This window comes from Trachinotus anak, unplaced genomic scaffold (assembly GCF_046630095.1).
Source record: "Trachinotus anak isolate AG129_WGS33_773 ecotype Australia unplaced genomic scaffold, CSIRO_AGI_Tana_v1 ptg000015l, whole genome shotgun sequence".
Lineage (NCBI taxonomy): Eukaryota > Metazoa > Chordata > Actinopteri > Carangiformes > Carangidae > Trachinotus > Trachinotus anak.
In genome coordinates, this window is record NW_027273866.1 from 4561325 (window position 1) to 4588326 (window position 27002).

Consider the following 27002-nt stretch of genomic DNA (forward strand, 5'->3'; position numbering starts at 1 on the left):
ATGTGACACCAAACCTCACCTTCAAAATAAGAGCTCTGCCAGAGAAGGGAAGGCGTCGACGTCCTTGTATCGGAGATAACAAGGTAATTTAGAGGCTAGTAATGTTTACAATATTTAGCTGAGTTCGTAGCTATTCGCCTATTCAGTGCATCCTCTCTAATTTATGTCGCGGGAAGCCCAGGAGATACAAGATAAACTATCCTCCCTGCAGGAGACTGGACGACCGGCATCTGGATGAACACAGTGCGATGTTGTTTGGTTTATTTATGATTTATGGTTTTATTAGGCAATTTCAACCGTAGACCATTGGTCACTGACAACAAGCCTCTCTGACTGCATCATGGTCAACCTCTGCTGTCTCTGCTGCGGTGAAATCCCTCAACCCCGCCCCCCTCCGTCCTGCCAGTCGGGAGGACCACCGCGGGATCCCCGCTCCGTGCAGCAGCAGCAGCAGTCTGCTGGCTCCGGCCCAGGCGCTGTGGGGCTCAAGGGGGGCCAAAACGGGGGAGCAAAGGGGAAAATATCTAGAGCAGAGCATGTGAATAAGAAGGAGTGAGTTTATAAACTCTCTCTGACATGCGAAAAGTGCAGCATGCTCTCTCCCGACCTGGACTCTGCGGAGGACACGACGGCCAGCGCTCCCAATGATGCTGAGGGAGAGGAGCAGGGGCAGGGGGAGGAGGAGGAGGAAGACTCACCGGCTGCGAGTGATGTCCCGGAGGAGGTAAGGTATAAGCAATTCTTTATCTTAGCTTTAAGTACAAGAAAAGGCACAAACATCAGCTGAGAATATAGTTATACAGTTGTTTTCACTGAATGACTTTAAGAAAAGTAAACAGTAACATAAAGTAAGCCATGGACCATGTTCCTGCAACGTGAAACAAGGCCACAATAAGATGCAACCATATTTTTCCCTTTACTTAAAAATATACAAATGTTCTCTTGTCTAGCTCAACATTTTCAAACACTTCATTTTGATTTCTTAGCTACAGTGGCTCACTGGAAAATAAATCCTATCCATTGATATCCTCTCTGTGCCATTACAGTGCAACTGCTCCCACCTGCAGCCAAACAGCATGTCTGCTCCTTGAAATGTCAGATAGCCCATTTCACACACAGTAGACTCCAGTGATGTGGAAAGATACTAACAAATGGATCTATTTTGCTCCGGAGAGGGTTGAATCTTTTGTGAAAAACCCCACCTCAGTTGATAAATCCATTCGAAGTGTACCTGCATGTGTCTGCATTTTCTCCACCATTCTCTCTCTGTCGTTTCTGCCATGGAGTAATTACTCCATCCATCTGAGCAGCTGGCGGTGTGCAGCCAGCCATGCACAGACAGTAAAATGACACAAGTTGTCTCCGGAGCCATTGTCCAAGTAAGTCTTGTTTTATAGTGTGGAGTAGACTGAAGTAAACTTTAGGTCGAGCAACTTGTGTCTTTTCCACAAACTTTATTTTCTATTTATTGTCAGGCAAACACATTTAATTCAGCTGCTTGAAAACTCTACTGGTGTGACCAAGGATATACTCTTATTACATTTATTTATTTATTTATTTTTTGACTGGGATAACCTTGGTTATAGAAATTGACTAAATATCAGAAGAAATATTTAAAGGGAGATTTTTTGCACATGTTGAATGTTACTATTGTAGTATAAAAACATGATTAAAAACCAATAATCCAATATGTAATCTCTGTACATAGACTCTAATGTCTGCAGTCAGGACGCCTGGACTACTGAAAAGTCCCTCCTCTCTGCTACACGAGAACTGAATCCCTGTTTGCTCCATAAATAACTGAGGAGGAACCAGCGAAGTGACATCTCCACTCCCGTGTCAGTGCAGTAATGGATGGCTGGTTGTCAGCATAAATCCTTTCACTCCATAAAACACCAGAGGTTGTCCACAACAGCACTGGATCTCACGGGGAGAAATGTCTCCACTAAAAACAAACAATAATATTACAAAGTGCCATAAAGTCGCTCAGAAATCTCCATGAATGTGACTGACAGGATAGGATCAAATTACATTTGTAAGAGGTTACAATAAATGTTTCACTCCTGCTTCAGTCTCTTCATGCATAAAGGGTTACGCTCCAGCTTCTTTTACTATAATATTAGTGATGAAATAGCTTTGGGCCAGTGCCTTTGCTGAATGGCATCATTTGACTTCTGGTCAGTATTGCAGAGGTGAGCACTTTCTGTTTCTGTTTGTCTGCTCTGAGATAACCACCACATACAGCGTAGAGCTTTATATAATCTAATTGTTATGTTATGTTATGTTATGTTATGTTATGTTATGTTATGTTATGTTATGTTATGTTATGTTATATCTCAGCTATTAATTCAGTTGGTAAATTAATTAGTAATTATAATGCTGTTCTGCAAATGACAATCATTTCATACTGTTTCACTTTTTAATCATGTATTAATTTATAAAATGTCAGGAAGTAGTGAAAAGGTTTCCAAGCCTAAAGTAACATGTTCACATGGTTTCAATTCATTGTCCGAAAATCAAAACTACATCTAAGAGAGAAAAGCAGAAAAACCCATAGAACATCTTTGTTTTTTTTTATTGATGATTGTTGACAATTAATCTTTTTTAACTCATAAGTTAATTAAGCACTAGTGTCATTTTGTTATTCCACTGTGGTCGGAGCATCATTTCTGTTCAATGAACATACGGGGCTAAGTCTCATGTCAAGCCCAGTACATTTTGGACAATTCCAACTAGAGCCTTACCGCTAATAATTAGCATTATTATTACAGATATATCTGTGTTGGCAGGTACATCAACTAAAAAGTGACTATGTCATGACTGTGTCTTTGTTTATGTTGAAAAAAACAAAACAGATATTAGCTAATATATTGTTGTAAAATCTTTAACTCTCAAATATCAATATTGGTATCTGCCAATCAGGCTCTATTTCTAACTGCAGGTTTTAATCTCCAAGATATTTAGGATTCTGTCTGCATATAGAGAAGTGTTACACTGTGGTATTAATGTGACATCTTTTCTAGCAAGTACATTTGCCCCAGTGCAATATAAATTCAATTCATTTCAGAGATAGATGTGTGAACAGTCGAGCTGATATTTGTCTGTCAGCTGCATTGACACACAGCCTCACAGGGACACTACATGGTTTAATTGAATTCCACTGAGCTTTCTTTAGTTTGATTTACTTTGTGCTTAGGTATGGAAAAGCTGTGCAATTTATAGTGCAGCCAAGTTCATTTGCATTTCTACTGCAAGTCATGATATCACGGCCATGTTTCAGGGGCTCATTGCTCTAAGTGCCTTTTCTTTATTACTCTCTCTCTCTCTCTCTCTCTCTCTGCAGCAACATCCAGTGAAGCAGTCCCTGGGTGCTTGTGTCTGCCGAGAGTCCCATTGGCGCTGCCTGCTGCTCTCTCTGCTCATGTACAGCTGCATGGGCGCGGTGGCCTGGTGTCAGCTCACCCGGGTCACCAAGATCAGCTTCAACCCTGCCCTCACCTCCTCCTTCACGGCCTCCTTCACCTCCTCCCTGAGGGGGGCGTCTGGGTTGGGCGTCGGAGGACACTCAATGATCTACCACGACAGCCCCTGCTCTGACGGCTACATCTACATCCCTCTGGCTTTCCTGCTCATGCTCTATGTGTTGTACATTGTGGAGTGCTGGCACTGCAGGGCCAGGAGTGAGCTGCAGTACAAAGCAGATGTGGACAGTGTGTATGAACGTGTGCTGCGGATGCAGCAAGCCCAGCCCTGCATATGGTGGAAGGCTATCAGCTACCATTTTGTCCGAAGGACTCGGCAAGTCACTCGATACCGTAATGGGGACGCCTACACCACAACACAGGTGTACCATGAGAGGGTGAACACACATGTGGCAGAGGGAGAGTTTGATTACAGCCATTGCGGGATGAAAGATGTATCACGTGACCTGAGAGGCTTGGAGGGATTTCCGGCAACTCGCCTGCGCTTCACCAAGTGTTTCAGCTTCACAGAGGCAGGCCCAGAAAATGATTACCTCAACCAGAGAGCCAGGTTCTTCTCTGAGATCGAGGGTCTGGACGATTACATGGAGGCCAGGGAGGGGATGCAGCTGAAAAATGTGGACTTCAGAGAAAACCTGATAGCCTTTGTAGACCCAGACAGGCTGCCTTGGTACACCTCCCAGGTTGCCTTCTGGCTGGCAGCTCTCTTCATGCTGTCCTGGCCTCTGAGGGTGCTCATAGAGTACCGCACTGCTTATGTGCACTACCGCATAGAGAAACTATTCGGGTTAGAGTACAGCCACAGCAGCCCGTCTCCTCTGGATGAAGACAGGCCTGTGAGGACTGTTTGTGCTGTCCCCAGAGTGGACACACTGGACAGCACTGAAATGGAGTGGCACATCCGCTGCAACCGCCAGGTGGTTCCCAGCTACTCAGAGGCCATGTTGATAAACATGAGCACAGCAGACTCGCACTCACTACATGACACTGAATGCACCTCATCCTCAAACTGCTTCCTGTTGGACAGCAGCCAGACTGCTCAAAGTTACGGCGCTCTCCAAAGCCAGGCTGATTGCGAGCAATGCAGCGAGCTGACTGGACGAGGAGAGGGGGCAGGCAGGAGGAGGACCGTCACAAGCTCCAGCTGCTCCTCCATCTTCTCCTGCCGGGGAGCGCTGCTCCAGTCCCACCTCTCCTCTGACACGTCTCGCTTCTCTCTGTGCCGCATGTACGGCTCCCACCGCACTGTGGCTCTGTGGAGGAGCCGCAGCAGCAACCTGACGGACCCCTGCTGCGTGGACGAGCAGTGCTGCACGTCCGACTCCAGCCAGCTGGCCCTCAGCGACAGTCCGCCAACTTATAGGGACGCTCGGTTCTTCCCAGTTCTCATTGTGCATCGGCCCGAGGGCTGTGGCAGCGAGGACGGGGGGGAGGTGAGGCGTTATTATATACGGAGAGGGTCGTCCAGTGTGGAGACAGCTCTGTGAAGGACAAACAGACACTGATAAGTCAGGATAGATCAGTAATAAAGGGTGGTCTTGAAGAGTTGGTCACTATTTGATAAACAGAATGAGATTAATGAAGGTTTATGGAGAGTATATGCTCTTTCAGGAAATTCCACTGTAAATATGAAGCAAAAGAAACAGATGCAAGTGAGATGTATCTAAATGCACTGGGACATTGTCACCTCAGCATTGTCATACTCTGTCATCTGCAGTGTGTGTGTGTGTGTACAAATAGTAACTGTCAAAATCAGATTTAGACGGTGCATACATACCTTTGATACATGACACTGCACGATCTGAGCACTCACACATTTCATCACTATTTTTCAAGAATCAAGGGAAACAAAATTTCACCAGTTCTTATGTGTCACGTATATGTGTGGGGATGCATCCCACCTAGAGGCATATGTAAGAAGAATTCAAAAAGAAAAGAGAAGCTGCATGTTTTTACCAAAGGTATTGTCTTTTAGTTTATTAATAGACAGTGAGGTGAAACCAAAGACATGAGTTTGTTCTGTTTTTGTTTTATTTATTTTTATTTTATTGAACCCTGCAAAACATCTATCAATGAGAGATATGTGGAGTGGAGAACGTGAAATGAAGGATAATTGCATATAAGTACTTAATGTCACCTTGTAAGGTATATGAATCTGTTTACTCCTGTCAGACTTGTTTTCAAAGAGGAAATAAATTGTAATAATATAAGAAAAAGTCTGAAAAGGTAACATAACAGGATGGAGTTGCAGGTTGTGTTTTTATCTCTCTCTGAAATGAGTTGATTAAAACTTGCAAATCATACAGTGAATCATATCAGTGTGGCAAATTTCTGTTTTTTTATTTTAAGGTCACAAACTTACTTTTTGTGTGCATCAGTATAGCAGATTAAGAAAGAAGGAAGAAAAGAGAAGGAGAAGAGAGATCAGAGTTAAGTTTCTCCTGTGATCATGTTGATCTGAGGTGACGATGTCAGACACTCTCAGACTCACAGCTCACTGGTATCTCTGCTCTCCTCAAGTGCAAGACGAGAAAGATAGATAGACTCACAAGTAGATGATCTGATATTCAATTACCTCAACCAAAAACTTTGCATTGTGGCTGCAAGATAGAGGGGTGGTTCATAAGGTTTGTGCTGTGTAGAGAAAAAAAAAACCTTAAAGCTTTAGCTTGACACAAAAGTAAAATCAAGTGTTGAACAGGAGTCGACTGTCCAACTTCACTGCTAATATTTTTGTCCTTGAACCCCATTTTCGGAGTTTTCTGTTCCAGAGTGGCCTTAATGTTTACACAGTGGTGGAATGATGACCACAGCTAGGAGAGAAGACAGAAAGTAATGATGCCATGAAAAAAAAGCTACTTTTAACCTATTATTTCGTCTGCTCAGGAACTAGCACCACAGAAATGACAACAATTACCACCTGATTGAACCTCATTTAATATAGTATAGTATTATAGGTTACTTAAGTAAAAGTAAAGAACTAATATCAGCAAAGTCAGTTGTACACAGTATGCAGCATGATCTCAGTCAGGGTTATAGTCTTACATATATTATACTATGGTATTATTATTACTGCTGCATTAACATGTTAGTAGCACATGTTGTAGCTGGACAATGTAGTTTAACTGCTTTATATACTTGTGGGTAGTTTACAGCTATGCATCATATTTTATAAACTTATGTATGTAAACCTTTATCTCAAAACTAGTTATTAAAATTTCAAAATTCGTACTTTTTCATCAGTGCGTATTATATAGTGTAGTATAGTACAGCATAGTAGAGTTTTTGGGGAACAGCTTTCTTTCTGCTGACCACTAGATGTCACCATTGCCTGGGACTATCTTTACTATGCAGTTGAGTTATGAGTGAAATTTGTGCTCATTTGTTTCAAATGTGTTTTTAAATGTCTTAATTCATTCTTCTGTTGACCCAATGAACTGTTATTTACCAAACCATTGTTTTACCAACCCATGTAGAGGTTGCGTGGTAAGAGTCATTCTTTAATTGTACTTTTTAAGTAATAGTTTAACAGAAAATCTTAACTGAAGGACCACTTAACTGCTTACTCTGGCTTTTTAATATATCTCACGGAAAACCTCAGTGAATGAAGTTTGCTCAGTTGTCATCAACAGTAAAATTACTCCAAATCAAAACTTCTAATGTGGAATATGTGCAAAACATATATATATTACACACATAGAAACACACACTTATTAAATGAGATCATGAGCTCACTTGAGACATAATTTAACTTCCATTAAAAAATCAGTTTGGTTAGTTGTTTTTTTTTTTTTTTTTTATGTGCAATGAGAAGTTCTTCCAATTTCTTGCACCACAGAATCTAAAAGAAAAACTATGTTGGTACTGAACCAGCGCAAACACAAGTAATGTGACTGCATTTGAGATTATTAGTGTCAGAAAAAATTAAGTAACTACATAAAATGACTAATGTAAGTTACTGTACTGAAGTACAAAGTTGAGGTACCTATACTTTACGTAACTATTTCCATTTCATGCTATTTTATACTTCCTCTGCACTACAGTTTAGGGGGAAACTTTTATTCCACTACATTTATTTGATACTTATGATATGATAATAAAATATGATGCAGTTCTACACTATTAATCTACCTGGTAGTCTATAAAACATCTCAAATTCGCTTTATACTGAAGAACTAAATTATTAAAATGCAATTAATTAGATGTAAAACAGAATAACATAATCTATCTTAATGATATAACGCTTTAAAAGGAGCTGTCCCTGATACTTACTGATAATACCTCTTGAATTTTACTACGTTTTTTTTTTTTTTTTCTAATATAAGTAAAGTAGAATTACCCGGACACTCCCTCCACCACTGCAACTTTGTATTTGTTATGTTTTATTATTGAAACTTGTGCAGCCGGACGTCACCGCGTCGCTTGGTACGTTAAATGTAACCCGACACCGCTCTGACCTTTGACCCTCCGCGGTCTCCAATGGGCGTGAGAGCGGCGTTAACAACCCGCCTCGGTGACGTCACTTCCCACGCGCGCGAGATCCTGCTAGCGCGGCAGCTAACCGAGCAACTGACACCAGAAAAACTGTCCGGGACGGTTTTTACAGTCTGTTAAGATACGGACAAGAAAAACCGCGGCTACCGTCGAAAGTCGCCGTGTTACCGCTGTAGACCGTGTGTAGTGTCCTCGGCGGCGGGTCAGAGGCAGCCGCAGCCCTGAGGGGAGAGAAAGTTGTTGTTGACATCCGCGGCGAGCACGGATGTTAGTCTGTAAGCAGCCCCAGCGCTTAACTTACCAGCTAGCGTTACTTTTCCATATAAGTTTTTTCTCCACTGGTATGTATTTAATCCCTTAGTTGACTTGGATTTTAGTCTTTGGTCAAGTGGTCGAGATGAAGCTGCAGTGTGATGTCGAGGTGGTGAATCGGATGCTTCCCACATTTGGGATGAGGAGTCGAGGGAAGGGGACGAGAGCGGTGCTGTCCATCGGGAGGCATTTGGACAAGGCGAGTCAACGCAACAACATCTACATGATGATCTGCACAGCTAAAGACAGAGCAGGTTCAAAGTACAAGGTATGTGCTGTTGTTGTTGTTGTTGTAAATGACGGGTCTTTCACATTTTCGTCACTTGAGTCAGTTTGAGTTTATGTGGCATTTGTTTATGTTTCAGTCCCAAATTCACCCAAATACTAAACTTTTTGCCCTCTGTCTTGTGGCAGCGGTCTGGAGCCGATCCTAGTATGTACAGTATATGTACAAGGCAGACTTGTATTTTATCCTATTTATTTGATTAAACATACGGAAATAAGCCTGAGTCAGCCCTCTGATTAAGAGCAAAGTTTGTACATTAAGTCATATTGTTACGGACCCGATGGGTCAGACATTTACACATTAATGTCAGCTCAGCAGAATAAGTATATGGCTCTCCTCTCTTTCACTGGTGTTGTCTTTTTATAGTGCTTTATGATTTACAATTGAGTGTTGTGACTGTTATTCTCCCCTTTTGTTGTTTCCATTTCCCTTATTTCAACTTTAAGTTTAAAAAAAAAGAAAATATCTTGACGCAAATAAGGAAATATACAGTTTGATAGATGGTACGATTCAAACACCAAATCCTGGAGTCTGAAATATTGTTCTCTTAACCGTTTAGACAGTTGACACTGTTTTGGTAACGAAGCATTTTAGTTTCTGCAAGGTCATCTGATTTATATGCTACATTCCTCTTAGCTCTTACAGTAAGTATTGTTTAATAAGACATAAAAATTATGTTATCAACCACCAACCAAAATAGACTGTATCACTCAGGCATTAGCAAAGAGTTCCAACAACTTTTATTGACTGTATTTTTGCTTTTCAATTAATTATTCTTTCTAGGTCGTTACCAAAAAGACATAGATTGGAAAACATAAGAAGAATTGTTTTCAGGCTCTGACATGCTACTCTCAAGAGTTTCTCCAAAGCTTATCTCTGATTTATAACTCAGAATCATGCCGTCAGACTAAACCAGCTTGATGACTTAAAGGTTAAAATGCTTTCAGTATTCCTGTCTACACTTGCAGAGTGATTCACTCATTGCGTGCTCTAATGTTGTGAAATGGATTTTTCCACTACTCACATTTGCCAACTTTCTCTTGCAGTTAAAAGACAACATAGAGAAGTTCTTCACATGGTTTGTGGAGGAAGGCAAGGCAACTGTGAGATTAAAGGAACCTGCTGTTGACATTTGTTTGAGCAAGGTACGAGATCGAGCGTGCTGTAATTACTCTTTGCACGAAGGTGTTTACAAATAAGGAACAAGATTTTCAGAATCACGATGTCGCAACTTTATTCTCATTTCCTTGGGATTCAAAAATGACATAGACAGGCATTCTGTTGAAAAGTGCAAGAAGACCACAGATTTATAGTGGTGTTGCAAGGAGGGAACAACACAGGACTCAGAGACAAGAGTCTCACTCATTTATCTACAAGACAGACACATACCGTTGTTTTGACTGCAGCCACTGCCCAGACAGACACCATAGCAGCCTCATTGTTTCCAGTTGCTGTAAAGCCTTTGTGGCTGTTTTGAAACAGTGGTGGCCTTTCACCCAGATTCTAACATAATTCAACCTGTCACATTGACAGAAACACACTCACACACCCATAAACTGACTGACACCACATAATGCAGGTAAATAAGGAAAACAAAAAGTTCAGTTACCCTGCCCAGCCACAATTAAATAAATACCATGATACCATGAGCAGAGACCTAAAAAAATGACCATACATTTAAATTTAAATGAACAACTCGATGTTTAAAAAAGTTCTGTATTGGATTGTACAGGTGTTCACAAAAGGACATCTAATCCCTTTACTTTTCATCCTGAATCGCTCACACATTTTTATTCCCAACAGCAAAAAGTTCATCATGTTCATTCAAAGGAAGTGTGTCAAGATATTCTAGGCTAGTGAATTTAGGTTAGATATTTCAGAGTGGTTCATACACAACCACCCGAGGAGAAACTGTGAAAGTCTGCTGTTTCTGTTACCTGTTCATCCATCAAGTCGTCTGTAACTTTAATTATTTATTTATTTGTAGGCTGATGCAAATAGCTTGAAAAACTTCCTCTCAGCTGCTCATTTGGCAGACAGGGGAAGGGACACGAGCAGCCTTCCTCTCTCCACACTCACTCCTGTTCGTGCCAGGGATGTAGAGCAACCCAAGAAGAAACTCACCATCGTCTCCAAGAAGGACTACCCACTGACCTCCAACTTCCCCTACTCTCTGGAGCAGCTGCAGGTCTCTTATTGCAAACTGTCACGTGTGGACATGCGGATGCTGTCCCTCAAAGGTAAAGAGAGTTGATTAGGTTGTTGGCTACGTGCTGGAAAAAAAATCTGGCCTGTAGAGTTTGATAGTGCTTGATGTCCCTTTTACATTTACCATTTATTTTTATAGACAAATTGAGAGAACATTGATTTCATTGATTTAATGTTTGACAAGTTTAAAGGGGGGGGATCCACCTGCTTTAATTTTGCCCTTTTTTTCTTTCGAAATTTCTATCACAGTTTTATGGGAGTATATTACTAAATAAGAGTAGCCCTTTAAGTAGTGGTATTTCTTTGGCTTTGTTTTTGCAGCTCTCCGCAAGCTAGACCTCAGCAATAACCACATCAAGAAACTCCCTGCCACCATTGGTGATCTCAGCTGCCTGTCCGAACTCATCCTCCACAACAACCACCTGGAAGCCTTCAGCGAGGCCCTGTGCCTGTCCACCCTGCAGCGGACCCTCCAGCTCCTGGACATCAGCCAGAATCGACTGCAGTCCCTCCCCGCTCAGTTCTGTCAGCTCAGAGAACTAGTGAACCTCAAACTGGATGACAATGAGCTTGTTTGTTTGCCGTTCCACATCGGCCGACTCTTCAAGTTGAGGTTCTTGTCAGCGGCACATAACCAGCTGGCTGTGCTGCCCAGTGACTTCCGCAAGCTGAGTCTGGAGAACCTGGACTTATTTGGAAACCCATTTATCCAGCCCAATCCTCTGGACCACACTATGCAGCTCACATTCCCCCTTCCACTTCAAGAGATAGCCTCCAGAGCTGTGTCCAACCTCAGGTTAGAGTTAAAAATGCTCAGAATATTGTCATTTATTTGTTCTGTGGATCACAAGTTCTTAAGGCAAACTCATAAAGTCCTTACTCTTTCCGATTCACTTCACAGGTTACCATACGGACCTCACCTCATCCCTGCCCACTTGTGTCAGGACCTCGAAGTTGCAAAGACCTGCGACTGCGGACGTGTCTGTATCAATTTTTACATCAAGACGGCGGTCAGCATGAACCTGCACCAAGTCTCTCACACAGTGGTCCTGGTGGACGACATGGGAGGGACAGATGCACCGGTGCAGCAGCACTTCTGCTCCCTCTCCTGTTATTCTGAATTCTTGGACAACTCCTTCCAGAGAGGAATCAGATGAGCAGGAATAAACTCTGGCTTTACTGAAAACCCACCAACAGCTGGAAACTCCTGTGGATACGACAGTAGTTTGCAAGTCGTGAGATACTGAGTGTATCCTATAAGACAATAACGAGGAATCTGCAGTAGTAAATAGCTTAGTGGTACAGTTTTCTGGTAATGCCTTTTATTGAAAGGACAGTGGTGACTCTGTTAAGCTTTGTATTTTAAAGTGCTTCGAGCTTCCTGTTTTACAGTTATATCCAACTTATAATGCACTTTCCACTATCAATGATGGACTAAGAGACAAGCATAAATACCTTCATACCTGCTCTGCCTGTATCTACTGGGCACTGACTGTATGTAATGATCGTGGGCAGCAACACTGACAAAAAATGACTCTCATACATGTTTTTTTTTTTTTTGTTCTTCCTGCCTCGAAGAGAAAAATTCAGGTTCCCCTACTGACCTACTTCTGTTAAGCAGGGGAATAAAGACGTTAGGTAAATCTCCTGGACAGAGTGCCTCAGGGTCCATAAGAGTCATCAAAAGGGAGTTGGTTTTTACTGTGCTAATGACCCACATTGTTTTTATATACATGTAAAAAGTTAAATAAAATAAAAGCATTCATTACCCTTTTTTTTTGTAGTTTATTGAAATGAGATATTGAAATGATTTATGTATTTGAATTATGTGACCAAAGAGAACAGTCCGGTTTTAATACGTGAACAATGTTTAACATGAGACACGGCAGACAATAATTGACTTCACTTGCTTTTAAAACTGCTGTAATGCAAGGAAACACCTTCAACTCCTGCACACAGTCCTCAGTCCAGCTCATAGATCAGGCTGTTTTGGAAGATGAACCCAACAGAAGTGGAATGATCACTAATGACTGTTTCATTTCCATCTTTGTCAATTTCCCTCAGTACAGCCGGCGGTGGCTTGTTGTCATGCTCTTGGGTTTGGAAGAGCTGTTCTGTCGGCAAGTCATCCTCGTCCATGTCATTCCTCTCCTGCTTTCCTGCGGCCGAAACTCTACCTGACTCATTTGCTTTAACTGTTGCAGGCACTTCGGTCCCCTGGGAAATGCAGCGGTCCTTTACAGTGTCGTGGTTTGAAGTGGTTGTCACAGCTGGTGTGGGAGATGCAACAGCAGCTGCAGTGTGGGACTCCTCACTGGATCTGTGATTCAGAAATGCAGCATCTGCTTCCAGCTAGAACAAAAAAATATCAAAGGTGAAGGAATTTAGCAGATGAGGTCAACCACACACTTCTACCTTCAACCTGAGTTTTTCTCACCTGCTCATTTCCTCGTAAGTTTTCATTTGTCTTTTCAGCCTCCTCTTGGATGTCTGTGCTCTTCATTTTGGGTGTTGCCTCCAAATAAGAGTTCAGATTTACTTCCCCCCCCTCTCTTGTGTAACAGGCGTGTTCAGCAGTGACTAAATCGAACTGGCTTTCTGTCCATTTTCCACCTTCTTTCTCACTTTCCTGTTTCTGCTCTTTCAATTTATCCTCTACTTCACTGTTATAAATCTGGTCACTTTCTTGATTCTCAACTCTTCTTTCCTCTGCCACGCTTTCTTGGCCTTCTCTGTTCTGCTTCTGCCATTTTGCATCCTCCTCCAGATCAATTTTCATTTCTTTATTTTCTTCTCCTTTTCTCTTCTGCTTTCTCAATTTGTCCTCTTCACCCACTACACTTTCCTCCCCCTCCACACATTCCCAACCTTTCACTATCTGCTCCTCTTCTTCCTCGTCTTCACCTTTCTCTACCTTTGTCTGTTGCTTCAGATCCTCCTCTCCAACTTCTCTTTCTTCTTTTACCTTCTCTTCAACACCTCTTTGCTCCGCCTCATCTTCCTTATTTCCCGTCTCCTGCTCCATCCGTTTATCCTCCTCACTTTCCTTTCCCTTCCCTTCATCATCACCTTCACCCTGAGCATAACCTACAGCAAAATCAAAAGCATCATTAGATGGAAGAACAGGCAGTGTGACTATCAGCTGTCCTCTCTGCTTGTTGAACTTGGCCTCTCCTTTGTCTTCATCTACAGGGTAGGCTAGAGGCAGCTCCAGTCTGTAAGCTGGTTTCTTGGAGTCCAGCAGCAGGCTTTTCTCTTTTACCTCAAGGCTGGTGTCTTTGACAGACTTCAGCAGTGGCATGTCGATGGTGACCACTATCTCTTTGGGCCTGGGGCTCCTGGCTGAGTCTCTGGAGCATCTAAAGTCCTGCAGGTCAACAAACGATCGATATTTTACGGCGTAGTTCGGCTTGGTTGGCTCTCTGCTTTTCTGAGGCTGGATCTGGAAGCTTGTCGGTTTGACATCACTGCTGTTTTTTGTTGCAGGTGAATGTGTAGGTTTTGTTTGCGAGGATGTGGTAGGTCTTTTTTCATCAGGGTAAGGGAAGGCAAGAGGGTCAGGTTTCACTGAGGGCTCCTTGGCTTTGTATCCAGGTATGGGTTTTCGGATGACACAGGGCTGAGGAGTGCCCTTGTACCTGGTATTCATCTCTCGCATATTGTTTTTGTCCAGTGTCACTTTAAAAGCATTCTGGATTCCCTGAATGGCTGTGCTGTTCACCATATCCATGAAGCTCTTATTCTTGCTTGCTATGTAGAGGGTGTCAGGGTGAAAAATAACGTCATAGATCACTATCTTTTTCCCTTTAGGATCTGTGTCTTGTCTCCCTGGGTGCAGACTGTGAGGCAGGGACCAGCGCTGCCCTCTGCGGCCATCCTCCGACACACCACACTCACACGCAGGCTTTCCAATTTTATCATTGGCACAGATATTAATAAAACACCTCTCCTTACCGTTCACACTCGTCTTAAGAGAGCTAAATGGTTTCGGGTGGATAAACTCGATGCTGTTTCCTCGCTCCTTCTCTAAAAGTTTGATCTCCTCTTCATACCTCTTCTTATTCTCGGGGTCTGATATTTCTTGGGCGTAATCGCGCAGCATTTCCCTGAATTTCTCGTCTTTGAAAGCTTTCGTCAGTCTGTCGATTTCATCCACCGACATGTCCAGTTCTTTCAGCTTTTCTCCGACCTCCATGCTGGTGAATGCGAGGAGAAAACGCTGAGGGGGTTAAAGTTAACGGACTAAATCTACCCACGAACTTTCCTGAGCTTAACGCCCGAAAAACAGTTCAGAGGTGAGGTTAAATTTTGACACATTAACTGCTACAGTCTGGTCTCGGTAAAATACCAAAAGTGCGCAGTATTTGGCAAGTTTTTCTGCCGTGTTTTAGCTCGCATTGCGCGACCACAAACTCCAAACCGCGGCGAACTACCACGTCCTGCTTGTGTTGATATAACCATAGCAACAAGAGGGCCAATGGTGCAACAAGGAAACACCTCCCCGAGAAACATTTTCTTGTACATCCGACGGGTTGGTAAGTGAAACTAAAAACAAATATAGCTATAAATAAAAATAAGAAATAATTATAAATTTGCCTTAAATATAAATGAATTTAACCTAAAGAAACCTTGCACCTGCAGTGGCTTCGAACCACATTCACTTTTTTTCTTTCTCTTTTTTAACTGATTTACTAATTAACTTACTTTACTGATGTACTTATTGAGTAGTTACTTTACTTTTATAGCACTTTATGGCACTGTTAATGTATGCACAGGTGTTACCTTTCCAATTTCCATGTCCAGGAAATTGAATATGCCACGCTATTCCAGGAATCCAGGATAGTTAAAACAGAATCCACCATAACTCAGAGTGGGGGTGCCAGGACTAAAAAATTGATTTTTGATAAGATTGCAATAAACAGATAAATAACTAAATAAATAAAAGTAATATTGCTTTTTATCTTTGTCCTTCTGTTTTGTTTTGTTTTTTTAAAAACAACAAAATTTAATCAATTTTAAATTATATATATAACGATATATATATAATCATTTATAATGATTTTATATATATATATATATATATAATGAAATATGCAAGTGAAGGGGCCTAAATAAAATACAAAGGTATTTTATCCATAACACATTTTACTACAAATGGAGCCTACCCTTGCCATGTTTATACATTTATGCCATTAATTCCTACTTCATGTTGCTTAAAAATCCTTATATTTGCATGAATGTCTCCCTAATTAAACCCTACTGAAATTAGTAAATTGAGGAGAATATAAAATTTCCCATTATTTATTAAGTCAACCAACAAATCAACTTTTGTTTTGTTTTGTTTTGTTTTGTTTTGTTTTGTTTTGTTTTGTTTTGTTTCCAGGTGGACAAATGAACTTGCCATTAAAATGTCCTTCATAGTTACAATATACCACTTATTTGTCACTTATGTTCTGAACTGAATCTAAGTGAGTACATTTAATTTACTGTACAATGAAAATTACACTTTGTACTTGATACTCAAATTGACAATTTATGATAATGTGTTAGCAAACATGCAGTGGAGTCTGAATGAGTACAGTGGGCCTTTTTACATTACAATCACATTAATAACTATGACTCCATACAAGCAAAATCCCTTAATTATATGGTACCATAATTAATCATCCTATGTGTAAAAGAAATTACATCACGTTTTAAAACAATGGTATTTTTGTCAAACATATTTTGTATTGAGCAGTTTGCTTCACATACAGATAATAAGTGAGTAAGGGAAAAAGTGATACACAAAGGAACAGGAAAGGAGGAGGAAGTGAATAAACATAATTCCTACTGGTCACCAAAAACCATCGAATCAAGTAATTCATAAAATTAATATTTGGTAGTGAAACTTTAATGTCCTTGGAGATTAATAAAGTTTGAGTTCCCTGATTACAAGTAACATTGGCAAAGGACAAACAATGTAAACAACCTAGTTTCATATTCAGGCCATTAGCACCAAATGTGAAGTGTGTGACATTATGTTTTTTTCCAAGCGTGTCTAAATACCGTATCTGTTCAATGGTGACGTGACCTCTTCCTACCAGCAGGCGTCGCTGCAAACCAACACTCAGGTGGCACATGGCCAGTGAGTATGTCGGTCAGTAAGGCAAAGGGGCGGGTATGCAGGGAAGAGAGGTGATTGGTCGCACCCCCAACAGTTCATATTTCCCACTGTCTGATTGGAAGGGGTGCGCTGTTACTGGGTGTGGGACCACTGCTTATGAATGTGTATGGAAGAGATGATGGATGCAGCACAGGGAGCCAGTCTTAGCCCAGAAACATCTTAATAGTTTCTTTTTATTGTTTATATTATAAAATTTACACTTGCATCCTTTCAATTTTTGCAAAAGCAGGAATACTGAAAACCACTTTCTCTTAGACCATGTATTTTTTTTAGGGTAGGCTCAGTGTAGTCAGTTATTTATTTACTGTATATTCTAATTTTAACTTTTTATTTTTCTTCTAAAATATACCAGACTTATAAATGATTTTTGAATGAATAAAATTCAGTGGTGTGTTATGCAACAACCACAGAGCCCCACTGCCTCCTTGTTCCCATGTGACAGGGCTGAATGGGCTCAAGTGATCTGTTAATGAACTCCAATACAAGGCAAACAAATCTCTGTCTGTTTTTGCCTGCCCTGACTCATTCTGGCTCTGAGCTAATGAACAGGACAAAATGTCTGCAGATGGTCTCACCAAAAGAGTTTTTATAACACCCAAAAAAAAAAAAAAAAAAAAAAAAGAAAAACTCATTCAGGCAGCAGGAAGCAACCCACAGGCTAGTCAGCACATTTTAAAGGACATGAGTGAGCTTCAGCTGACAAGAAGAGGGCGGTAGTGATGGGGGGGCAGTCAAAGTGTGACGCACACAGGATGTGGGCAGACGCTCACTGCATTTCAGCATGAGACAACCAGAAATTGACTATACTTTGATCCAATGCCTTGTTTTTCCAGGATTAGTTATTGGAAAGTCAAAAAAGGACATAAATGACTAATTTAATATTTTTTTATTACAAATATGTATTAAATAATATGAAAAGTTAGACAGGGAGATATAATCAAGATATAATCATAGTATTGTTGATTAATATTTATATTTACATTGTTTTTATGTCAATATTTTCCCAAATATGACAAATAAATGCATTTCATAGAGAAACAATACATTCACATAGACATATATATCAGTATTAACACAACTAAAGAAAAAGTGTTGTAGGAGGGGTGGAGAAGGTGAAATGTATAAGACAAACTTCATACAAAGGCTTTGGCAAGGGTGCATACATATTATCGCTCATATTAAAGTAAACAAAAAATCCTTTAGAGAAAAATACACATACAAATGAGCAGTAGAGAGGAAAAAGAGTCCAGTGCATGTGTTTTTGTTTTTTTTTCATTCCCATGAGTTAAAGAGCAGCAGCCTTGTGTGCTTGGCAGCTCCCTATATCCCTGTGGCATCTTGGGAGTGGGTAGGATGGCAGTGTTCATTGTCTACTTTGAGCTGGCAGGTACCAGCATGCTTAGTGTGGCAAGGCCAGGTTTTGAGGGAAGTGTTTTTCCAGCAGCCATTTTGTTCAAGCTCCTAACATCAGCCTGCCAGGAGGGAATTTTCTTTGTGGTCATGTGGCGTCGTGCGTGTTTGGTGAGGTGATCACTGCGCATGAATCGCCGGTCACACACGGGACACACAAACTTTTTTTCCCCAGTGTGTGTTCGCCGGTGACGCGAGAGCTCGTCAGAGCGGGCAAACCTCTTATCACAGCCGTCCCAGCTGCAGCTGAAAGGCTTCTCACCTAAGAGAGAGAAAGAGAGAAAAACAGGGAGAGTAAGGAGTCAGCAAGTGAGTCACACTGCAGTCATAAAATCTTCACGCGTCACAGTGCCCTGTTTGACATAAAACAATGAGCTCACTCTCCTCCCATCAGGACTAACAAGGCCAAAGAAGGAATGCTTTACAAACAGGATGCAACAGTCATCTGGGGTAGACATATTTTATTCCACATACTCACACAGTTCTACACAACCAAACTCTCCTGTGTGCTGTAAATGCTCACCTGTGTGTGTTCGAAGGTGAGCCTTGAGGTGTGAACTTTTGAAGTATGTCTTCCTGCAGCCTGGAAAGTTGCAGACATAGTTTCTCCTGCGGGAAAAGTCCATTTTTGTGGCTGCAGTGTTGCCACTGGGCCCCGCTGGCACATACACAGGGGCCGGGGCCAAAGGTAGCAGCTTGGTGTTGCCCAGGGTCATGACAGTCTGGGGGCAGTGAGGGGCCTGAGGGACTGAGGACTGAGGGAGAACCAGCATCACCGTTCCCTGTGGCACCGCTGAGCCCACGATGAGTGACTGCTGGACAGAGGTGGAGTTGGCTGAGGTGGGCTGGGGGAGGATGTTTGTGGTGGCAGTCCGAATTCCACTATTTGATGTCTGAACCGCACTGGGGATGAAGGCTGAGATTATCCCTGATTGGCTGCTGACAGGGAACATCTGGCAGATGATTTGAGGGCTGGTGACTGGAGGTGGGGACAGGGTTGCAGGAACAGAGGGAGGGGGTGGGCTGTTTTGCTGTTGAGTGTTGAGAGGAATTGGGGTGGAGACACTGTCCAAACAGGGTTTTGAGGGACTGGGCTGCTGTTCTGTCTTTGTGAGAGGAGCAGGAGGAGATGGAGGTGTGGTTATCTGCTCAGTCTTTGCAATGTGTTGCTGCTGCTGTCGCAGTTGTTGCTGCTGACAGACCATTGTAGCCGTTACTGAGTCTCTAGTTTTCTCTGGATTGGGAGCTACTGGAATGTGGTGTTGGCAGGGGGTACTGTCTGCGGTATGGCGGATGACGCTGGTCGCCATCGCTCTGCAGGACTGTGATGGAAGGGGGAGGGAGGAGGCCTTTTCAGTACGGGGTGCCTGGACCGGTTGATGGAGTCCGGACACACAGCGCTGTGAGGACACAGCCATGGAGCTTGACTGGAGGCCAGTGCTGGATATTGAAGTCTCAACAAAGCTGGGGCTGTGAGGGGGAGTCATACACTAGAAAGAAAAGGGAGATATGAGGGTTGAGGAATTAAAGTGTAGCCCAATACTATAATATCATGATGTGTTTAAAGACATAAGTATCACAGGTGGCATGCAGGTACACATAATCATCACTCCAAGCTATAAAGTGAGATTTTTATTACCCTGCATCTGCAAGGACAAACTTTGTCTGAAGGTCAACACCACTCTCATGTCATAAACCACAGTTATCTTTAGTTATTACATCAACAGGCCTTGGGGATTAATGACACGCTGGAATATGTTTTACTTATCAAATATCACTTACATCAATAGTTTTACAGCTCTGTGTGATTTCAGTATCAGCCTATAACCCCAACTCAATGCTGCAAAACTAACATGTAACTGTTGACAACTGTACAATATGCAAAGTGTCTTACCAGGGAGGAGAGGGACACAAAGTCCTTAGGGGGCTCTGGAATTTCTGGCGGCAGGAGGGAGTCACAGGAGTCCGAAGCCGGGGTGAGGGGTCTGGGTTTGCAGGGGTTTGGCCTGTTGCTGCTGAGGAAGAGGCCCTGGCCCCAAGAGCTCATACACACCAGTGCTTCAGCTGCCTCCAGGTCCGTGTACTCCAGGCCAGAAGTTCCACTGGAGGCAGAGTGTTCGCTGTCATGCCGCCTTCTCTTTGCGTAGGACTCACAATGATCCATGTACTCAGTCTGAAAGGAGCAAGAAATAAACATGAGAAAAAGGATGCAGTATTGTCACATCCTTTAGTTTTATTGGTCAATTTCAACTGCATGATACGTTGTGTTGATTCAACTTTGACTCAGATCTAATAATGGCATAAATGTAAACAGGAGGGAAGATTTCTATTCCAATAACCAGACTGGGGAAAAAAATCTCCAAATTTCCAGTTATTATGTTCAGTCACTCTTCCTGTATCTTAAGTTCCCGGGCCAAACTACGTGATGCTTAAATAAGGGAGAGGGGGTGTTGGTGACTACACCCCAGCCCAGCATGCACTAGCTTTGGCTCAGCGCCAGGACACCGCCCATTGCCAAATATAGACCAAATAGTGACGTGCTGCCGAGATGAGCCATGTGAAATCCCCATAAAGCGGGTTTGCATCAGGAAGTAGGTTTATCACGTTACAACTCTGCTATACATTTTTACAGTAAACAAAGCGCAGAACTGATCCTCCACAAAAACTCAACCAGATGACACTGTCAGGCTTCCGTACATGTTAAAATTACATTGTCAGTTCAGACAAGCAGAGATGCGTGGGATATTACATTTTATAAACTCAATAAAACGCAAATTTGCAATGTAAATGTCTAAAAAAAAAAAAAAAAAAAAAAAAAACCCAAAACACAACTGTTTAGATATTAATTCAACAAGGTTGAGTTGGCACCACTGGGACGTTGACGTGACACCAAATAAAATTAATAGAATACACAAAAAATATGAATTAAACTGACGACTTGGGTACCGAAATATCAAATCAATTAGTAAACAACTAAATGACAGTGGACTGCAGGGAAAACACAAAATAAATATCCATCTAAAGAATTGCCTTACCCCGTGTGAGTCCATCTCCGTGAATTTTCGCAATGGCATTTAGGAATAAAATGTTTAAATAACACTTTTTTGTTGTCAAAGCCAGAACAGAACAAAGAGACGGCAGTCGCCAGTGCTGCTGCCTCTGCTGCGGTGGGGTTGAGATGGTTTTTTTTCTCTGACTGGCTGCCTTTTCTCTCAGCTGTGTGTGTAAAACATAGAGAGGAGAAAAAAAAAAAAAAAGAAAAAGAAAAACAAAACTCACAACACGCACCGGCGGGTGGCAACACTCGACCAATCACAAGCGAGTGTGTGCGGAGCGGCAGCCAATAGGAGGGCAGGGACCGCGTGAACACTGCGTGCTCGCCGGACGGTTGGAGGAAATAGGGTGCGTGGCCGTTGGTGGGCGTGGTCTCGAAGTCAGCAGTGTCAGGGTAAACCCGATGAACTGCCAGCCGCTAAACTAGGCGAAAGGTCGATCCAGTCTATGATATGTTCAGGAACTGTGGGAACAGAACTGCTGAAAACGACCCGACGGGCTCGATGCAACAGTCATTCAAAGAAATAAAATGTTATATAAACACGCTATTGCCCAAACAACATAGTAAATTAGATTAATTAATATGATTTAATGAAGAGAAATTGCAATTATAGCCAATGTAAAGGGACAACACAGCAGTGGCGTCAAAGAATCTTTATACACGTGAGGCAAAGTGTTAGATTTGCATGTCTTATTAGGCAAAATGTTCAATAATTTTATAGAAGTTCTGTGAACACCAAGGATTGCATTAAAAACATTTTCATGTTACATATGTGATGTGTTTAAATATGGGTTCATGTGTAATGTCCTTTGCTGCACAGTCTGATTTTGCAGTGTGTGCAAAAGTCCAAGATGAAGTAAAATAAAAGGGTTTGAATTTAAATTACTAAATATTTTTTTTACCAGCTTTTGCAGAAGTTAGTTGAGTAGTCAGTTAAGTTTGTAGTTTGCAATTAGCAGAAACTCTCAAAGGTTTAAGTGGGCAAGGTTGCCCAACATTAAGAACACATTATTTTTATTTTTAAGCTTGACTTAACACATAACTGCAACATCTATCCAAGAAAACGTTTTCAAGCTCTGTTGAAGTCTGCAGTCATTTGTACCACCTTTCCCACAACACTTGAATGCAACACCAGTGCCAGATGAAGTGCATTTCTATCTTGTTTTTTAGAAATATATGTGTTGTTTTCTCACAGAAAAAGCAGATAACCAAGTTCTTCAATTGTCATGATTTTTCACATTTCATTAGACAAACATAAAATTCACTAGCTACAAACTAAGAATGCTTTTTTACTCCATGTTATCACTGCAGCACCATACAAGTGTAATAATTTATCACTATCCTTTCAAATGTGTCCAACATCTGATATTTTTTGTGATTTTACAGTAAACCAGGTTACCTTTTAGAGGCCAACAATTAAACTCTATGAATAATAATTTTTAAAAAAATAGACAACAATATAACTGGTGTACCCCACTCATGGTCTGTGGGTGTAGCTATTTTTAATGAATTCTCTGGTGGACCTCAGAGCTCCCTTTAGATCCATATGGGCCATATTAGGTTTGTGAATTATATGATTACAGCTACATTAGTACACAAATTGAGCCTAAAAATAAAGATTTGACGTGTTATTCAAGTCTACAGATACACTGCACTGACAACCTGTTGTCCTAGATGTAAAGCAAAGACTACTATGCTTTGTTCTCCTGATACTAAACATATTCTTTAAACTTTATGTAGCTCAGTGATAATGTATGTTGGGCTGTTTTTCCTGTGGCCTACTGTCAGACCATTTCTATGAAATCATTCCCATAAGTGCATGTCAGAGAATTCAAAATGGTCTTGACCTACATTTGCTGTTACATCACCAACTGCATTTAGACAAAGGAAAAAATGCGTCCGATGCCCCTGTGACCTTTGGGAGTCATGATATGAAAGCTCTGCCACATTAATGCATTTAAAAATATTACTCAATATAACCAAGATCATCTGGTGAAAATTACAGTAGACCCAGTGTCATTTTCATCAGCATAGATCCACAATATTTCATATTCTGTTTGTTTCTTTCTCATTTACATACATTAAAGCCTCGTACGGCCATACTTAAGCTTGTGCCACTCTTAAACTGGTGTTAATTTGCAGCTTGCCAGCAGCAGAAGGGAGTGTAGCAGGTGTGTTGGCCTGGCCCTGGCAGCGCCTGGCCTCCATCGAGGGCCGTGCCTCAGTATGACTCACATAAGCATGACCTCAGGGAGCAATGAGGGCTTGGAGCTGTAGCAGTGCAACCTCAGTGCCAGCAGTTAGCAAGAGGAGAGGGGAAGAGGGAGGAGTTACGGGGAAAATGAATTAGCACGTAGGCATGACAGGCAGCCCGGGTCTAAGTACAGCAGCCTGTTTGTGATATAAGTGGGGCAGTCAGCTTCAACTTAGTTAGGGAATCTGGAGGAAAGGTTACACTTGCCCTATCTGGGCCTCTGCACGCACACCTCCCCTGTCAGGCCAACTCCCCCAATTCAGGAACTCCAAGAACGGACTCAGAAAGGGGGGAGTTGCCCCAGCAGGGTTACGGACTATATTTCACTAACAGTCCCAGAGCTCTGACAGGCAGCCACAGGCAGTGTCATGTAGACAAGAGTGTCACTTCCACATGAAGTATTTCTGCTCAGAATCTAAAATATCATAATATTAGGTAGACTGCCACAAAAGATTAAACAATAATTAACACATAACTCTTTATATTATTGTTTTATGTTGATATTCCTGTTGCTGAGCAGTGTAGGGCCTTGAGTTCATACATTTTCATTATTTTGAATAATATATATAGAATATATGGAATACATTTTGGAGCACTTAAACTCAGTGAAGATTACAAATGCATGACATCATTGCAGTTGCAGTTGATTAAAATATTTTAAAAGATCTTTCAAGGTGGGAATGCTTCAATGACATAATAGATTTGTGATCTATTGTTAAATATTATTACCATTTAAAGTCAAAACCTGCAGGAATTGTGTTCAGTATTTCAAAACATCCTCACCATTACAAGGGTTATAGATATGATTATTCAAGTCACTATAATACTAATCAATGTCAGACTCATTTTATGCATTTGTTAGGACAGCAAACAGGAGACAACCAAATGGATAATTTAGTGTAAAAAGTACTTTTTTTATCGGTGTTGTGAAATCCCTCTTTTATGCTCTTGTCATCTGGTGAACATTGTCAACATTTCTTGTTGTTTTTTTTAATTTTTATGTAATGCGGAGTCAAAATGGATTTTGTAGATTATTGTTACAGATAATGTAATAACACTTTGCTCTTATGCTTCTGAATTAATTTCTCATTTTTAAATATTATTTTTCCCAGTATCTAACATGGTTTGGTGATCATTTTTCAAAGAGCAGAAGCTAATGCTAATGTTACACAACCATCCAGAATGCTTTGTGTGCTCACTTGAACTTGGGGAAAACTATCAGTCAGTTGCTCCTCCCCACCATCACTACAAGCTGGCATCTAGGTGAAAGGACACAGCAAGAAAAGCTATCCCGAGCTGTGTACAAAACATCTAAAGAAAGATCCTTAATATTTCCTTCCCTTTTTCTCTCTTTTTGCCATCTTTGACTGCTTTAAAATTTCATATCAGATGGTCAGACAGACCATGTTATGCAAAGCATTATGAACTAAATGACAAGCCAAAGTAATTGCTTTGTTGTGTACCACTACTCTAACAGAAAAGATAAGGGAGTTCATTTCCTTGATTTCTGTACGTCAGAATGCTATTTTGGGCCTAATGTATTATTTGTGTATGGGGTGGTGGGTGGGGTCATGGTGGGTCACTGAGTCATTGCTATGCATACATTATGTTTGTAAGTGACATATTACAGGACTGAAGAGCATGGCAGAGCATATTAAAGAGAAACTTAACCTTTAAATCACTATTTACTCATCTCCATGTTTAAAAACACACATTATATTAAATCATGTGTGCATACAACAAACTAGCACTAATAAGACAAATATAAGAGAAAAAGAGGGACCATCTTTCATTTTCTGTTCCTGATAAAATTGTTAGCCTTTGGTCTGTATTTTTCAAGTTCATTGTGTGTTAGATTGAATTTATCATTATTTATCAAATCACTTATTATTGGAAAGGAGTCAACACAAGGATTTTTGATCAATGAAATGATTTATTTTTTATTTTTATTTTTTCTTACAATCAATTCTGCATCCTTTATGGATGCTTTGTGTACCACACAACATGTAACTCCACCCCCTCTCCTCCTACACATTGGAATGGAGCAACAACAGGGATTCCTCTACAAGCGCCTGGCTCCTGATTGGTCAGAATGGGGTTCTAAAGCCAATCTGTTGCTATGAAACACTGACTCGTGTGCTGCTAGTTCGTTGTCTGCTGTCTTGGCAACATGAGGAACAGGAGGCAGCTTTGACAGCTCCCAGGAAGAGCTCCCCTGGAGACGGTCTGAGCATGTGTGGTGCTTAATGATGAAGGCTCAGAAATCTGTGAAATGATCAAATCATACACTTTGGATAGTATTCTGTCTGGTTGTCTGGCTAGAGGGGAGATGTTATTCTTAACGCAGTGGCTCACCACACAATAATCTATGAAATAGGTACATGCTGCTCTATTTCTGATCACCACTTTCAGAGACCTACAGCAGGATATTGAACTATTTTGTTGCAAAATTTTAAGATCACAAATGACTCCGGTCTTTTTCTCATATTTTATAGTATTTTCGATATGAATACCTTCATATATGCATTTAGGAAGAATATAGGCAACTTTCATGCACAGATGGAGATTGGACACTTACAGCACTTTTTCCCTTTCGTTCAGTTTCTTAAGGTTTCGGCACAGGCAAATGCACTTCTGATATTCCATCAAAGTATGCATCTTCTATTGTAAAACTCATTTTGTTGTATTGAAAATAAGACATCCACTTCATGCACGAGTTTAGTATTTTTGACTTTGATGATGCTGACAATAGAAGAAAAAAGTAACTCTAACTTTAATTTCTAAAGTAATTTGATGGTTTGATTTTAAATGTGGGAGGACACCAGAGCACCCAGGGTGAATCCAACACAGGAAGTATTGTATATAAACTAAGTTTACCTAAACACCTAGATTTGCCCGATTAACTGCCAGCTGAGTGTAAATGTGGCTCACTGACGCATCTAAATGGTAAAACATAATCTGCTGTTTTGTGTGAAAATACCTGCTGCTTCTAGAGGTCATCTAGAAGGAAAGAAGATTTATAAGCTCTGGAATGTTTTCCCATAATAAAAGTGGAAGTGCCTCCACTACCCTCCGCTACTGAGGTGGAAGGTGTGACAGTTTGAGAAAGAAAAGCTGCCTGTGATGAACCACTTCATGGGCTTAGTTAAAGCTTTCCCCACTGCTGAGAAAGATCTTGAAACTGGCCTTCTTGTGAGGTGGGCTGAAAACGGAACTCTATCGTGGCCTTGTTAATTTTATTTATGTTGTCCGACAAATTGCGACTATCAACATGGACATGACATTTAAGCTACCACAATCATTATCACCGAAGAAGGATTCAGATAACGCAGCCT

At 41.3% G+C, this 27002-nt stretch overlaps 4 protein-coding genes across 5 annotated transcripts; 2 read left to right on the plus strand and 2 right to left on the minus strand.

The window, feature by feature from the left end:
• The first annotated feature begins 33 nt into the window (after positions 1-33).
• LOC139632983 (transmembrane protein 151B) lies at positions 34-5892 on the plus strand. Of its 2 annotated transcripts, none has more exons than XM_071498295.1 (2): positions 34-724; positions 3344-5892. In XM_071498295.1, exons 1-2 carry the CDS (start codon positions 593-595, stop codon positions 4967-4969), a joined length of 1758 nt encoding a protein of 585 aa, XP_071354396.1. In that variant the 5' UTR covers positions 34-592; the 3' UTR covers positions 4970-5892. The 2 variants fall into 2 exon arrangements, with proteins under 2 accessions (XP_071354396.1, XP_071354397.1); XM_071498296.1 differs by having other exon boundaries at positions 594-729.
• A 2134-nt stretch (positions 5893-8026) lies between these two features.
• On the plus strand, positions 8027-12555 carry lrr1 (leucine rich repeat protein 1). The gene is made up of 5 exons (XM_071498461.1): positions 8027-8556; positions 9621-9719; positions 10562-10814; positions 11104-11578; positions 11684-12555. The coding sequence occupies exons 1-5, from the start codon at positions 8374-8376 to the stop codon at positions 11937-11939; spliced, it is 1266 nt and encodes a 421-aa protein (XP_071354562.1). The 5' UTR covers positions 8027-8373; the 3' UTR covers positions 11940-12555.
• A 54-nt stretch (positions 12556-12609) lies between these two features.
• dnaaf2 (dynein axonemal assembly factor 2) lies at positions 12610-15217 on the minus strand. The gene is made up of 2 exons (XM_071498460.1): positions 13220-15217; positions 12610-13134 (listed from the first exon to the last, which is right to left on the minus strand). The coding sequence occupies exons 1-2, from the start codon at positions 14975-14977 to the stop codon at positions 12745-12747; spliced, it is 2148 nt and encodes a 715-aa protein (XP_071354561.1). The 5' UTR covers positions 14978-15217; the 3' UTR covers positions 12610-12744.
• Positions 15218-18186: 2969 nt separating this feature from the next.
• LOC139633006 (Krueppel-like factor 11) lies at positions 18187-21573 on the minus strand. Its single transcript, XM_071498330.1, has 4 exons — positions 21394-21573; positions 20253-20531; positions 18882-19848; positions 18187-18620 (listed from the first exon to the last, which is right to left on the minus strand). Exons 1-4 carry the CDS (start codon positions 21430-21432, stop codon positions 18319-18321), a joined length of 1587 nt encoding a protein of 528 aa, XP_071354431.1. The 5' UTR covers positions 21433-21573; the 3' UTR covers positions 18187-18318.
• Between the last annotated feature and the right edge of the window lie 5429 nt (positions 21574-27002).